General features: G+C 48.3%; 1 protein-coding gene across 2 annotated transcripts in view; it reads left to right on the top strand.

The window, feature by feature from the left end:
* SLX9 (SLX9 ribosome biogenesis factor) overlaps nucleotides 1-1,965 on the top strand; it is a 48,786-nt gene extending 46,821 nt beyond the window's left edge. For both annotated transcript variants that reach the window (XM_042471602.1, XM_042471593.1), the window contains exon 6: nucleotides 578-1,965. In XM_042471602.1, the coding sequence (XP_042327536.1) occupies nucleotides 578-704 (127 nt within the window). In that variant the 3' untranslated portion in view covers nucleotides 705-1,965. The remainder of the gene's footprint in view (nucleotides 1-577) is intronic.
* Nucleotides 1,966-16,481: the final 14,516 nt, after the last annotated feature.

Here is a 16,481-nt window from a genome sequence, read left to right as displayed (position 1 = left end):
CAGCCTGGTTTATACTGTGTCATCAGGTAATTAATGTTCTGAGGAATAAAGCAGAGGTCCTGCATGCAAACTCCTGTTTGCTTTGGTATATATAAATGAATGGAAAGGGAGCACTCTAATTCAACTTAGAGGTAGGACATATAATGGCATTTTTTTTTTTTTTGGCATAGGATGAAATTTGAGTCATTCAGGGGAATGCAAGGGGGGGGGGGGAGACACACACTCAGTCACAGCTGCAACAGCCAGGATATAAGGTCCAGTGTTTGGAGTCCTGTGTCCCCAAATGGTGTTTCCTGAAGGGGTCTCTCTCACTGATCCTCTTTGTCTTTATAGCTGATGGGGGGAAATGTAGACTAATGAGTGTGCATGGATGGCTTTGTGCCGTACATGGCTTTTTGTGCTAGCAGCTTGCTCAGAGCCATGGTAAATGAATGTATGCTGAATACATTGTTACATTAATCAAAATACTAAGAATACTTATTTTTATTGGGAGATTTTTGTCTTTCATGGCTTTGCATAATTACTTTACCTGCACAGCGCCAGCAAATAATCTTTTTTCTCTTTCCTTTTCCTCCAGAGTGGAGGAAGTAGCACAGTTTCACAAGACAATATCTGACCCTTTCTTCAAAGCCAACCCGCTGGCAGTCATCAGTGAACAACTTTCCAAAAGACTGATGCAGGAGAGGGAAGGAAAGCCACTGTAACATCATCATTGGAGTGGTTTTGAAAGCACAAAAGACGGAATTCACAAGACACACTGCCCACTAGGCCAGCGTAACTTTCAAGTGTTTGCAGAATCATGATATCCAATAACCTTGTTTTCTGTCAAAAGAAATATTGCTGCCATCACTGATGTTTATGCTACAAGTGCTAGCTACAGTTATGCCCACTACAGTATTTCACTAGAAGCTCTGTAGATCTAATTGTTTGCATTTCTCACTCTGTGCTAAATCACGCACCAGATGTTACTACTTCTCTCTCTCTCTCTCTCTCTCTCTCTCTCTCTCTCTCTTTTCCAGCTTTTTCTTAAACTGAAGTCTAAACCACCATCTTCTCCACTAGGAGGAATATAGCATTTGCATCTACATTTTCCATGGGCGGTAAAAATGCTAGTTTGAGGGGGATTTATTTTGACATGTCCAAATAATTTTATTATTGTATCAAAGGCTAGAAAACCTCAGTATTTCACAAGCTATAATTTATCTAATAATTAGTGGTTGTCTCCTTGTGAGGCTACTGTTATAACATAGCAATAAAAGAGACAGTCCCATCTAAACCATTTCAATGAAAATATGATGAGGGACACTAATCAAAGAGCCTCATTTATTTGAATACACAGCTTTATTAATTGCAAAATTACACTGATTTGTGCAATACACCGTGAGGGCCCTACTAACATAAAACATGCCAAGAATTCTATAGAGAGATGTGTTACAAAGGTTTAAAAATGCAGGGGTAAAATCACAAAGCCAATTCCATAAAACAAACCCAAGATATGTTCAAAGGCAGCTCCACATAGGAAACATTTGAATAGTCACTTTTGGATTTTATTAAGACTTTGTTGATGGTAGCTAGCCTATCTTTCCAGGGGGTATATTAGCTTAATGTGGTAAAACATGCTTTTTTGCCAAAGATGCCAGTTGGTCATCAGAAGGTAAATCAGGTTATAACAGCATCCTAAAACATATTTAAGAAAGAATGTGAACTCTCCAGGCACCTCCTTGTTCAGATCAGCCACCTATTGGTAATTAAGCTTTCATTTCTTAACTGAACAAACCAACTGATAGCATGTCATGTGTCCAAATGCCTCAGTTGTGTTGACTGCAAAAGAAAAGCATTTGGTGCCATGCGCATAACCATAATGCATCTCTGTGGATCTCTAGATAACCTCATCTAGCATTTTCATTTTTCTCGAATTTCAGATGCTTGTGAATTTTTGATTGCCTTAATAAATCAATTTGGGTATTTTGTTTTGTTTTAAGTATCAAAAAAAGCTTGTGTATAAAAGTGTCCAATTCTACTCTTCAACCTCACTTGTGCCCAAAATCTTCCATAGAAACATGCATGTGTGTTGAAATGTCTTGAAGTTCACCATTTGCTCCTTTTCTATGGCAAGTTCAAGACTGTGATGGCAAGCAAAATTGTTTTTGAACAGTCTTCTTCTGGGAGGATCTCTTCATTTACAGGTGGCTTGGCATGTGGTTTCCTTAATTCTCATTTCCCAACAAAATATTTCAGATGGATACCATGAGGGAAAGTGTTAAAAGCCACTGAGAGATCCAGAAGAATGAGCAAGGTTGCAGTCCCTTGCTCTTCTCCCATCTCAGGTGATCCAGCAAGTTCACCAAGGCAGTTTCTGTTAATTTTGATTACCTGATGAGACAGAGAGAATAATGTTTTGAGTTGTACAGCCTCTGCCCACTCTGAGAACTTTGGCCAGGAAAAATCAGTGACTGGCTGAAAGAATAATCTTGGGTGACTACAAAATTTTCTTTGTCAGAAGTAGTCAGGACTGTTTCTTTTCAAATGGGGTGCTGTTAGTTCTCTTCCAAGATGTGGTAACCCCAAGTGAGGGGAAAAGTCAAAAGCTGCAGCGTTTCAAGCACCTTCTCCACATCCTTGGGATGCAGGAACTGAAAGTCATCCAAACCACAATGAATAAATGGGTCTGTGGACATCCTGTAGCTGAACTGCCAAAATAACAGAGGACAAATCGAATTTGAATGGTTTTATTTATTTTTTTATGTGCTTTGCAAATGAATCGCTACAGGCTAGTAAGGTTTTGAGCTGTCATAGATTTCGAACCATGCAGAATATTTCTACCGGACACCATTTGAAGAGACACAGTGGTGGCATGAAAATGTTCTTTGTAGCCACAGCTTAGGCTGGTAGTTGAACTCTCACTTTGGTTCCATTGGATTCATTCTCTGTCTTGTTTAGTTTGTGTTCCAACCATTATCAAACCATCGCTTTCACTGCCCTCAGAAACTTCTCATAATACTGAACACTTTAATTAGCAAGAGAGGGTGCCTTTAAATAATTGTGCTTACAGGCTTCAACTAAAGCAACCATGTCCATGGGAGCACTAGTCGCATCAATTACAAGCTTCACAAACACCAATAGGATCTATCCATTTATATGGGGAGACTTTCATCAGTCCAACTACAATGGATTTCCCAATTTTCTCCCAATGGAGAAAACAAAGTTATTTGACCATGCCAATTAAGTCAATAAGGAGCCTTTCGATTGAGTTCATGGTTATTGCCGTTCAAACCCACCACATTAACGATGTAACCTGCATAGCTTAGAATGCCAGAATTTGTTTACTTGGGTCCCAAAGCTTAATATACAAATAAGAGCAACAAGCTGTGTGAAGCCATGAGAGATTACTGCCTCATTGTAGAACAGATTGTGGAATATCCATTTACTGAAGCCCAGTTGGCAAAACTTGGGTTTTTATTAAAGCCTTTGAGGCCTAATGATTTCATCAAATTCTGTACACTTCCAGGGTTTTAGACTGTTTTAACCTTTTAATCAACTTTTAAATTATGCAATTGTTTAATATGTTTAACTGATTTTATTGTAAGCGGCTTAGAGATCTTATGATACAGGGAGGGATACAAGTAAATTAAGGAGCCAACCCATGATTTAGTGATTTGAGCGTTGGACTAGGATTCTGAGAGACTTGAATTTTGAATTCCCACCCAGCCATGGAATTGACTGCGTGACCTAGGGCAAACCATACTTTACCCTAAGAGGAAGGCAACAGTCAAACATGTCTGCTGGGTTTTTTTTGGGGGGGGGGGGGTTGTAAAAAAACAACCCCTACAATACTGTGAATAAATCAGACTTCGTATTATCACTAGTGAGGAAATTTTCTTATTCATTAAATTTTGAAGAAATTCTAGGAGAAAATTACTTAATATAGTTACTGTTGTCCTTTGTTGTGCCAATTTGTTTGCTTGATTAAATTGATCTTTTTTTATAATTTAAGTTGCTTTCTTTGACTTAGCCATTTCCTGCTCTTTTTGACTATTCATCTCAGGTTTCTTGCCTGGGAATTATTGGTTTTGTAATCCAAGACATCTGGAAATGACCAGGTTGGGAAAGGTTGTCCTTAAGCATCATATCTGTCATGACCCCAATTACATTTTAGCACTGATCAGCACCTTTCCTTTTTCACCCAACATGTCTGCTCTTCTCTGATCCATTATTGTTTTTTCCAGTGAGTCATGCCTTCTCGTGATGTGTCCAAAGTATGACAGTCTAAGTCTTGTCATCTTGCCTTCGAGGGATATTTCTGGCTTGATCTGCACTAGGATCCATTTGTTTGTCCTTTTGGCTGTCTATGGGATCCTCAGCACTCTTCTTCAGCACCACATCTCCCTATCTTCTTTCTTAACTGTCCAGCTCTCGCATCCATACATGGTAATAGGGAATACGATGGCTTGTACGATTCTTTTTGTGCTGAGTTGTATATCTTTGCATTTTAGAATCCTTTAGAATCTTTTCTTTCATAGCCACCTTCCCCATTCTTAATCTTTTTCTGATTTCTTGACTGCAGTCCCCGTTTCTATCAATGTTTGATCCCAGGTATGGGAATTCTTTTACTATTTTTAGGTTGAAGTTGTGAAGGTCCTCGATAGTCATTATTTTTGTTTTCTTTATGTTCAACATTAAGCTTGCCTTTGCACTTTCTTCTTTGATCTTCCTTAGTAGATGTTCCAGGTCTGTGAGGTTTTCTGCTAGTACTATGGTGTCATCGGCATATCTTATGTTGTTGATATTCCTTCTTCCTATTCTCACTTCTCCTCCTGTGTCCAAGCCTGAGTTTCTTATAATATATTTACCAGAAGAATCCTTCTTTTGTTTGTATTGATCAACACATACAGATATTCAAACCTGTAGATGACAAGACTATAGCAGCACAAGGCTGACCCAAAACATTTTACTGCCAGCTGCAAAAGACAAAATAGTGCTTCCTACTCCTAGCCCAAATTCCATGTACAGAAGCCAACCAGTGGCATACAAATGTTCTTTTCATAGTGATAGGAGAGTAGCCTCCACAGCAGCAGAGAAAGCCAATGCTTCTTAAGCTATCTAATTTAGTGAATCAGCAGGCTTCCCCCCTCCCAATATACCATGGGCCAACACCATGTTTGTGCCCATAGGCTACAGCTGTTTCTTCATGGAAACTTACCACAGACTGGCACTGGCCCATGGACCACCACTTGGAGTAGCACATATGTAGAAGACACAGAGTACATATACAGTCACCCTTCTAACTTGCAGATCTGGGATCTGCACCCTTGAATATCTGTGAAGGGGTGACGTCCGCTATTTCCAATAGCGCTTGTACCCAGGCCATATGCACAGGGGCACACCCCATGCAAGCCTATGAGGCTAGAATATCTACAAGCCTCCATTTTTGCAGTGGGGTCTGGAATGGATCCACCGTGAAAACGGAGGGCCAACTGTAGTACAGTTCATGCTGCAGAGCCATGTTGATGTGCTTTTTGTTAGGCCAGGCTTTTGGTAAATGGTTGGACGTTGAGGAAGGAGCTTTTAATTGAGGGGCCATGTTATGTTTTTAAAAAATTATGATCTTTACAAATTGATTTTAATTCATTTGTATTTTACTATTGTAACATGCCTTTTTATTTGTGTCTTTAAAAAAATCTTGTTATGAACCACTTGAATTCTAGCCATGGGAGAAAGGCCAGTGTTTAATTTTTTAAAATGTATTTTCCCCCCATTAGTTTGTCCTCTTGTTTTAGATGCACTTAGCACAAGGCAATTTATGTAATGCAGTAAGAACACAACTTCTCCCCTAATTAATTTTTGGGGGGAACCTTTTGAAAAATTCCCAATCCATTATTGCTCCATTAATTCATTTATTATACTTTATTTATCTTGCGTACATATTCTGTTGTTGCATACATATACTGTCATTCCCTCCCTTTCTTTGTAATCCCATATTAATGGTTACAATTTTCAAATTAGCCCCTCTTGTAAAGCAAGCAGGGCACCATGAATCTGCACTTTTGTCCTCTTCTGTCCTAGCTTCTTCCTTGGCCCTAAGTAAAACAACAAACCCTGATCCTACTACTGTAAAATCTAAGTGTGATACTTAGTCTGCCATGGCCTTTCTTCTACCTAATGCCCCTTATTATCTGTTCTATTATTCTTTCTCTTCCTATTCTTCTCTTCCTACCCTTCTAATCTAACTGCTTCATCTCCTTCCTATAGTCCCTGCAGTTTTTCTGTTGTCACGTCCAGAGTTTTGGGGTGTGCAGTCACCAGTATGTGGATGACACCCAACTCTATCCTTTCTATCTGATTCCAAGGAATTATCTCTGTGCTGAACCAGTGTCTAATGTCAGTAATGGACTGGATGAGGGCAAACATTGAAACTCAATCCAGACAAGACAGAGGTGAACCTGATGAGTCAGGAAATGAGACGTTGCCTGTGCTGGATGGGGTTACACTCCCCCTGAAATGTCAGGCTTGCAGCTTGGGTGTGCTCCTGGACTCAGCTCTGAGCTTGGATGCCCAGATTTCAGCAGTGTCCAGGAGTGCGTTTTTACAGCTAAAACTAGTGCACCAGCTGCACCTGTTTCTTGAGATGTGAGATCTGGCAATGATGACACACATCTTGCTGACATCCCATTTGGACTACTGTAACACACTCTACCTGGGACTGCCTTTGGAAACTTCAACGGGTCCAGAATTCTGTGGTGAATCATCAGGCTTCCCCCTCCCAATATACCATGGGCCAACACCATGTTTGTGCCCATTGGCTACAGCTGTTTCTTCATGGAAACTTACCACAGACTGGCACTGGCCCATGGACCACCACTTGGAGTAGCACATACGTAGAAGACACAGAGTACATATACAGTCACCCCTCTAACTCACATATCTGGGATCTGCACCCTTGAATATCTGAAGGGGTGACCTCCGGGGTCCTGTTCTCTGGAGCAGCAGAAAACAAGCTTGCTCCCTCCGCAATATGACATCCCTTCAAATATTTAAACAGGGCTATCATATCACCTCTTAACCTTCTCTTCTCCAGGCTAAACATCCCCAGCTCCCTAATATAACTCCCTTGCTGAAACAGCTTCACTGGCTACCAGTTCGTTTTCCAGCACAATTCAAAGTGGCCTTTAAAGCCCTACATGGTTTAGGTCCAGACTATTTGAGAAACCATGGCCCATTACCAACGGGCCATATAGTACGCGCAGAGCTCATACTAGGGTTAGGAAGGGGTGGTGTTTCCGCACCCCCCTAACCCTAGTACGCGCTCTGCACGCACAAAATGGCGGCAGCCGTTCCACACGGCCGCCGCCATCAATACGTCACGACCACGCCGCCTCCAAATGAGGCGGCGCGGTTGTGACGTATTGGGGCCACGCCACGGCGCCTATGGCGCCCTTTGCGCGACCCCGGAAGGAGCTCCGTTTCGGAGCTCCTTCCTGCTTTGTGTCGCTGGGTACAGCCTTCAGACGGCTGCGCCCAGCGACGCAAGGGAGAAAGGGGCCAAGTGGCCCCTTTCTCCTCCTCCCTGCCGCCGCGGGGTGTCCTTGGAGCTTGAAGCCCCAAGGACACCCCTTTTCAGGCTGCGGGGAAGCGGCCTTTTGCCGCTTCCCCGCAGCCTGCAAAGCGGCGGATCGGGGCCTCAGCAGCTGCCATTGTAGCAGCTGAGGCCCTGATACACCAGGGAAAGCAGTGCCTACAGGCCGCCTCAAAGGGGCGGTCTGTAACGCACCCATATCTCCCCATAGGAACCTGCTAGATTCCTAAGATCTTCAGGAGAATGCTTTCAGTCCCACCACCATCACAGATTCACTTGGTGAAGACACCAGAGAGACCCTTCTAAGTGGCTGCTCCCATCTTCTGGAATGCCCTTCCATGGGAAATGAGTTGGCCCCCTCCCTGCTTTCCTTTCACAGGCAAGAAAAGGACAGGCTGCTTACCTGTAACAGTATTTCTTCGAGTGGTCATCTGCGAATACATACAAATGGGTTTCACTGCGCCTGCGCAGTGCTGCTCGGAACCTACTGGAATCACTGGGCAGAGTTCACTCTGCAACATATTGAAACTTTTTGGCGGTAACTCCGCCCACCCGTTATAAGGCCCCTGCCTTCCCGCTCTTTTCCCCAGTTCCGCAATTTTTCCGCCAAGCAGGCGATGGAGAGAGAGCCAATGTGAGCAGGACACTGAGGGGACGGACGGGTGGGATTTGTATGTATTCGCAGATGACCACTCGAAGAAATACTGTTACAGATAAGCAACCTGTCCTCCTTCTTCGTGGTCTCTGCGAATCATACAAATGGGTTTAGACTGACAAGCTAAGGTATGCGGCGGAGGGAGTGTCCTGAAACCATAGCTATGGTAAAACAAAGGTATTTTTATTACAATAAACACCTTGAACCATAAGAGTCAGTCTTTTTGTTCGTGCACAGATCACATAGCAATAACTTTGCTAAACCTGAGAAGGGAACAGAGGTCATGCAAGACCGATCCCATAGGAATTGTGCAAATCAACATTCAACAAAATGTAAACAGTGTAAACTGTATAACACAGAAAACATCAGTAGCGCAATCAATGCAACCCTGAAACCAACACAGCCCTCCCAAAAGCTGCGTCTCGGATGGCCCTGGTGTCCAACCTGTAATGCTTGATGAAAGTCAGAGGCTGGGACCAGACAGCAGCCTTGCAGACATCCTCTAAGGGGATCCCCGACAGGAATGCAGAGGATGCTGCCATTGATCTTGTGGAATGAGACCGAACCCTGCCAGGGAGAGGTTTGCCTATCAGCTCATAGCAGAGGTGGATGGTACCAGCCACCCATTTGGACAGCCTCTGCGCAGACACAGGCAACCCCTTCTTCGGTTCCGAGTAGCATTGGAAAAGTCTCTCGGACCGACTGGAGGCAGCAGTTCTGTCCAGGTAAAAGGCCAGCGCTCTCCTGACATCAAGAGAGTGCAGGCGTCGCTCCTCATCCGACGTCGGGTTGGATGCGAGAGTAGGCAACACAATGTCCTGGCACAGGTGGAAGGCAGACACCACCTTCGGCAAGAAGGTGATATCCGTACGGAGGACCACCTTGTCCTTGTGAAACCTCAAGAATGGCTGGTCTCTCCGCAAGGCACAGAGTTCGCCCGCACGGCGGGCAGAGGTGATGGCCACAAGAAAAGCGGTTTTCCAAGTCAATAGTCTCAAGTCCGCTGTGGCCATCGGTTCAAAGGGCTTGGATTGGAGGGCGGACAATACCGACTCCAAACTCCAAGCCGGCGTTGGCACCGACACAGGAGGATACAGGTTAGCACAACCCTTCAGGAACCCCTTCACCAAGGGGTCTTTGAAGAAAGAAACCCTCCCCCCGAACTATATTTGGCACAGATGGCAGAAAGGTAGCACTTGATGGACGTTAGGGACAGCCCTCCATCCAAAAGTGCCATCAAAAACTCCAGCACCACTGGAGTGGACACCTGTGCAGGAGACAAGCCTTTTTGGTCTAGGAAGAGGCAAAATCTCCTCCATTTCAGGGCATAAGAGCGCTGGGTGGAAGGTTTCCTCGCAGCCAGGATCACCGTCCTCACTGCCTCCGGCAGGGCAGTCAGGGCTGAATTCTCCAGGCTACCAGCGGCAGGCTGTCGATGTCCGGGTGGAGAATCCGTCCGTCCTGGATCGACAGCAGGTCCGGGCGTGGGTCGAGGCGGAGGAAGCATCTCCTGGAGAGGTGGAGAAGGGATGCGAACCACGGCTGTCTCGGCCACCACGGGGTGATCAGGATCGCGTGCGAGCGATCTGTTGTCATCTTGGACACCACCCTGATGATGAGAGGGAACGGAGGGAAGGCGTAGAGGAGGGTCGCGAAGAGGTCGATCCGGGGGGTTCCCCACCGGTCGAAGAGGTCGCTGACCGTCTCGGGATGGAGCCTCCACTCGTGGCACACCGAAGGAGACCTGCTGAGGCGGTCTGCCAGCTCGTTGTCCTCCCCGGGAAGGTGAATCGCCTGGAGGAGGACGCGTCTCTGTATGCACCAGTCCCAGATGCGGAGCGTGAGATCGAGCAGGGTCCTGGATCTGGTACCACCTTGTTTGTTGATGTAGTACATCACGGTGGTGTTGTCTGTCCTCAGGAGGACTACTCTTCCTGTGACAGCACACTCGAACGCCCTCAAAGCCTTCTCCACTGCGAGCATCTCCAAGGCGTTGATGTGGAGAAGCTTGTCTTGTGCGGACCACCTGTCTTTGACGACGAGGTCGAGCAGGTGGGCGCCCCATCCCTCCAGGGATGCATCGGTCGTCAGCGTCAGTTGTGCCTGGGGCTGATGAAAAGGCATCCCGGTGCAGACGTTGGAGCTGTCTAGCCACCATCTGAGAGAAGCAGCCACCGGTCTCGGTACCGTGAGCCACTTTGAAGGAGGGTCCTCCAACGGAGAGAAGACGGAGAGGAACCAAGATTGGAGAGGTCGAAGACGAAGCCTTGCCCAGGGGGTGACGAAAGTCGTCGATGCCATGTGGCCCAGGGCGACTTGGACGTCTCTGGCTCTCACCCTTCTGTGAGAGATGCACGGCCTGAGGGACGTTGTCAGGGCCTGAAACCGATCCGGAGGGAGGAAGGCTAAGCAGTTTTTGGAGTCGAGGATGGCCCCGATGAACTTGACCTGTCTGGTCGGTGTGAAGTGGGACTTTTCCCTGTTGACGACCAGCCCGAGGGAGTCCAAGAGGCGCAAGGCGAAGAAGACTGCCTCCTGCAGCTTCGTCTTTGGATTCGGCTGCGAAGAGCCAGTCGTCCAGGTAGGGAAAGACCATGAAGCCCTTCTGATGAAGGTATGCCACCACCGGTGCCATGCACTTTGTGAAGACTCGTGGAGCCGTGGCCAAGCCGAAAGGAAGCACGTTGTAGTGGTATGAATCGGCGCCGACAGTGAAGGCGAGGAATCTCCGGTGGGGCTCCCGGATCCCGATGTGGAAATAGGCGTCCTTCAGGTCGACGGTCGCAAACCACAGGCCCTGGTGGAGCAAAGGCAGAATGGAAGCCAAGGTTACCATTCGAAAGCGACGGTAGTCCAGGAACAAGTTCAGTTGTCTCAAGTCCAGGATGGGCCTTATGCCCCCATCCGCTTTCGGTACCGTGAAGTACCTGGAGAAAAAGGCCCGAGGGCATTCGTCGGGCGGCAAAGGAGAGATTGCCCCTTTACCAAGCAAGGTGCGCACTTCGTCGAGAAGGGTGTCCGAGGGTGGAGTGGACATGAAGGCTCCAGTTGGAGGGAGCTCTTGGAACTCGAGGGCATAACCCCTACGGACGATGTTGAGAACCCACGAGTCCGATGTTATCGAGGCCCAGGTGTTAACATAGGGCCTCAAAATGTCCAAAAAGAAGAGAGGTGGAGACGAAGCGCGCTGCGTCCCTTCAGGCTCTCTTCTTCCCCTGGTCGGTGTCCTGCCGGCGGGACTTCCGGTACCGGGGCGGGAAGTTGCGACGGCCAGAGGAGGAGGAAGACTGCGAGGGGTAGCGCTGCCTCTGGGAGCCCTGCTGCTGGGACTGCCGGTCCCGGGGGAAGGTCCCCTGTGACTGACCTTGCGGTTGCCACGGGCGCTTGCGCTTCCGGAACGGAGAGGCCGGTGTTGAAGACATGCCATGCTTCTTAGCTGCCGCCTTCATCCTGAACTTGCGGTTCAGGCGATCGTCGGTCTCGGCGTGGAAGAGCCCGGTCCCGTCGAGCGGCATGTCCTCGATGGCAGCTCTGACCGTAGGGTTGAGGTCGGAGGCCCTCAACCAGGCGTGTCGTCTCAGTGCCATGGATGCTGACATGGCCCTCCTGGAGCAGTCCGCCATGTTCCTGGAAGTGGTGATCAGCCAGCTTCCGATGGAATGGGCCTCGTCCCTGATCTCCACCAGCTGCCTCTGGATGTCATCTGGGACGTCCGGGACCAGGGGGGAGATCCGTTCCATGAGGGTCTGGATGTAGGCCCCCATGCAGGCGGTGTAATTGGCGGCCTTGACCCCAAGAGCCGACGCCGAGTAAGTCTTCTTGGCCAGTCCGTCAATCTTTTTCGCCTCCCGGTCGACAGGGGAGGTGGCCTGCTTCGGGACGAAGCTGTGCTGGGCTCCCTCTACGATGGCCGAGTTGGGTCTGGGATGTTCAGCCAGCCAGGAACAACTCGCCGGGGCCACCCTGTAGAGCGACTCCACCTTGCGGGAGGGTGCTGATAGGGCGGCCGGAGACTCCCAAGACCTCTTGACGATGGTCTGGAGGGAGGGAAGGAGGGGAAGGCACGGCGGGGTCGGGACCCGTCCATGCACCCGACGCTCAACCGGGTCCTCGGCGTCGTCCTCCGCGGAAGCGAGCTCGATGTCGAGGGCCCTCGCCATCTTCACGACGTGCTTGGTGAAGGAGCGGACATCGTCCGATGGGGAAGAAGGCTCCGGGTTATGCATCCTCTGGGGAGAGGCAGATCCCGAGAGGACATCCTCGTCCGAGGGCGCCTCCGAAGGCAGCAGCGGCTCGTCGTCAGAGTCCAGGTCGGAGGAGAGGGGATCCGTCACCCTGACCTGGGATCTCGGGCGGGCTGGTGTGAAGTCGACCGAAGACCGGGAGCGTCTGCGGGATGGAGACGGCAACCTCTCGCGTCTTCGGGGTGGAGACGGCGACCTCTCGCGTCTACGGGGTGGAGACGGCGACCTCTCGTAGACCGACACGGTCGGGACCGATCTAGACGGGTTAGCCTGGTCTCCAGGATGAGGGTTCAACTTAGTGAACTCCCTCAAGGCTCTGTCCTCCGGGACCGACATGTAGTAGCGGCGCGACTGCATGTCGTAAAAGAGGTCCGGACACTCCTGTCCACGGGTGGGGTGTTCTTCCTCGTCGGATCGATGGTCAGAGGAGCGACCCGGTACGGTGTCATCCGTCCCGTGGATGAAGTCCATGGTCGGAGGAGGCAGAGGTGTATCCGGAACCGGGGTCCCCCGGTCTACCGGCATCGGCTCCTGGTCGCAGGGAACAGCCGAAGTCGCGGCGGGAGCCTGTTTGGAGGAGGAGCGCTTCTTCTCCTTCGCCCTCGGTGGGTCGGTGGTGGGCCGATCCTTGGAGGGCTTTTTGGAGGCAGAGTCACGACCCGCCTCGTCGTGGTGCCTCTTCTTCCCATGCTTGGGAGGCTCCTCCGATGGGAAGAACGGGTTGTCCGGGAGGTCCAAGGGGACAGCAGCCGCTGTCGATGACGAAGGCCTCGGCTCGGTGCGGTCCTTAGGTCTCGCATGATGAGATCCCTTGGACGCCTTGGATGATGGGGGCGAGGCGAGATGGACCTCCGGCTCGGTCGCCTCCTTCGAGCGGGAGCCCTCCGATCCCTTCTTCGGCTTGGAGGCCCGCTCGGTACCCTCAGTCCCCGATGGTTTATGGGGGCGCTTGGAGGGTTTGTCGGTGGCACTGGGCGGTTTGGAGCCACGGGCCACATCGGAGGTGGTGGAAGGGGTCCCGGCCGGGACACACACCACGCTGGGGACGGCGACTCTCCCCGATCCCACACTGGAAACACTCGCCCGAGATGATGAAGCGGGGGGCGCCAACGGCGGGACAGAGGAAGACCGCGAACCTCCCTCCTGCACCTTCCCCAGGGCGATCGCCGAAGTGAGCCGGGACTCACGGTTCTTGCGAGCCTGAGAGGAGAGGGATCTGCAGAGCTGGCAGGCCTTGGGATCGTGGCTCGGGCCAAGGCACAGCAGGCAGGAGGAGTGCGGGTCCTGAACGGGCACCTTGCCCTTGCAAATGTCGCACTTCTTGAAAGCCGCAGGCATTTCCGAAGTCGTCAAAGCCGATGGGGAGATCCAAAACGAGGTCAACAGTCCGAAAGTCCGAAGTTACCAGGGGCGGGAGACAAAGAATGGTAAAAAAACAGTCCGAGGTCAAAAAGCGAAAGTGATTCCAAGCAAGCAAAGCAAGCGAAAGTTCCTCTGAAGCAGCTAGCACGGCGGAAAAAAGGAACTGGGGAAAAGAGCGGGAAGGCAGGGGCCTTATAACGGGTGGGCGGAGTTACCGCCAAAAAGTTTCAATATGTTGCAGAGTGAACTCTGCCCAGTGATTCCAGTAGGTTCCGAGCAGCACTGCGCAGGCGCAGTGAAACCCATTTGTATGATTCGCAGAGACCACGAAGAAGAAGACATTTTTTATATAATTGCTATTTAATTAATATCAGAATGGTTTTTATGGAACAGGTGGGTTTTAGTTATGCTATTAACTTGTATATTTTTCTGTGATTTTATATTGTCCAGGATGATTTTAATTGTTTTGAATTTTACTGAGATTTTTTTTAATGTTTTATCTCCCTCCACCATATTTAACATAGATCTGTTTAAAACTAGTTCAGTGGTTGTGGAGACCCATGTGCAGGCAAATAAGCTTATTTGGAGGAACTATAGCCATGAAAGCTACAAATCTACCAACTTAGCTGGGATCTCATTGAGATGCATGGCCTTGCTATTGTCAATTAAATCACTAATCCACTAAAAATTGAATTTTCTAAGGACCTTAAGCTGGTTATGTGTGAAGTTTTGAGGAAACGGAAAAATAGAAAATGGTTGTGCAGAAGACAATTGGCCTGTCAGATATTTCACCCACCGGTGCCAGTCAGCCAGGGTTTCTTTTAGAAAAGGATTTTGTATTCTGCTTAAAGCTGTTAAGTTTTTGTTTAATTTGATACTTTACTTTGCATCTTTTCAACCCAGTCATCCTCTACATCTTCTCTTTCCAGGCTACTGACAGTACCATCAGCATAATCTTGTTCCCATGCCTTGTGTTGCCTTCGCATTACCCATTGACCTATGGTGACCCCATACATTTCCCAAGGTTTTCTTAGGCAAGTAATGCTCAGAGGTGGTTTTGCAAGTTCCTTCCTCTGAAATATAACCTACAGCACCTATATTCATTGGCAGTCTCCCATCCAAGTACTAACAAGGGTATTCATGTAAGTACAAAGCCATGGTTTTCTCTGATTTCTCAATTCAGTTGCTGGTGGTGGTTTATATGTTAGAGGGGTGATGAATCTATCCTCAGTTTCTGTGTAAATGGCAAAGGAGGGATCTGAAGTGCTGATCCTGTCCACCAAATAATAGTTTCAGCACCTTGACTATTTCCTTTAAAAGTCAGACTAAAACCTGGGACAGGTTTATTGCCCAGCCAACATGGATGGCACCAGCCTGTCTTTCTTCCTCATATTCAGTTTGTAGCCAAGTTGGGGATACTACCCTTTTACAGTATTGGAGAGATAGGGCCCTCTCTGGTTCCCAGCAAAAACTCTGGTGCATGCCCTGGGTCTTTTCACACCACACAGTCATCGCACTATGACATGATTATCATGCCATGGCAACTTTCTGTGGACTCTTTGGATTATCCATTGAGAGAGGGAGCTTTGAATAGACAAAGATTTCTTCTTTGGGGTCCCTGACCAAATTATACAAACCTCAAGAAAATTCCATAGGGGGCTGCCATGGCTGTTCAAAGGGAATCATAGTACTATAATTCTATAGTAAGAAAGGACCCCTGGTCAGTTTTCACCTGGTTTGGTCAGCTGTCACCTGGTCTGTTGCATTCTTGTCGCTAGTTTTCCATTTTTCACCTTTGTCCATGCCTTTTCAGCACTCTGCTGCCAAAATCATCCAAAGGAGGGTGACTAAAATGGTGAAGGGTCTGGAAACCATGTCCAATGAGGAACGCCTTAGGCAGCTGGGGATTTTTAATCTGGAGAAGAGAAGGTTAAGGGGTGATATGATAGCCCTGTTTAAATATTTGAAGGGATGTCACATTGAGGAGGGAGCAAGCTTGTTTTCTGCTGCTCCAGAGATCAGGACCTGTAACAATGGATGCAAGCTCCAAGAAAAGAGATTCCAGCTCAACATTAGAAGGAACTTCCTGACAGTAAGGGCTGTCCAACAGTGGAACACACTCCTTCCTCAAAGTGTAGTGGAGTCTCCATCCTTGGAGGTCTTTAAACAGAGGCAGGATGGCCATCTGTCAATGAGATGCTTTGACTGAGAGTTCCTGCATGGCAGGAGGTTGGACTGGATGGCCCTTGTGGTCTCTTCCAATTCTATGATTATATGATACTTTCTAACACTTCTTTAAATTTTTCGCGCTTGCAAGAAGCTAACAACAGCTTGTTCTTTGGCAGTCTCAGATTTTAATATTTTTAGAACATCCCACAACATTCCTCTCTCTCTCTCTCTCTCTCTCTCTCTCTCTCTCTCAGTAAATTGAGACTGCTTTCTCTCTGCCTGGTGAAGGAACCTTTTGAGTTTCATATTGTTCCAGACCCACTTTCCCTCATCATTCTTATTTGATGCCCATGAATGATTTCTAATAGACTTCTACAGACTCTTCTGGCGTCATGAATGGCCTTTTCTGGCCACACAATCAGGCAAGACTTGTAACAGATGGCTGACTTGGGGGAAGGTGTGTGTGTGTGTCTGTCTG

Source organism: Sceloporus undulatus, chromosome 1 (genome assembly GCF_019175285.1).
Source record: "Sceloporus undulatus isolate JIND9_A2432 ecotype Alabama chromosome 1, SceUnd_v1.1, whole genome shotgun sequence".
Lineage (NCBI taxonomy): Eukaryota > Metazoa > Chordata > Lepidosauria > Squamata > Phrynosomatidae > Sceloporus > Sceloporus undulatus.
The sequence above is the reverse complement of the archived record's forward strand: the minus strand, read 5'-3'. Positions and strand labels throughout refer to the sequence as shown.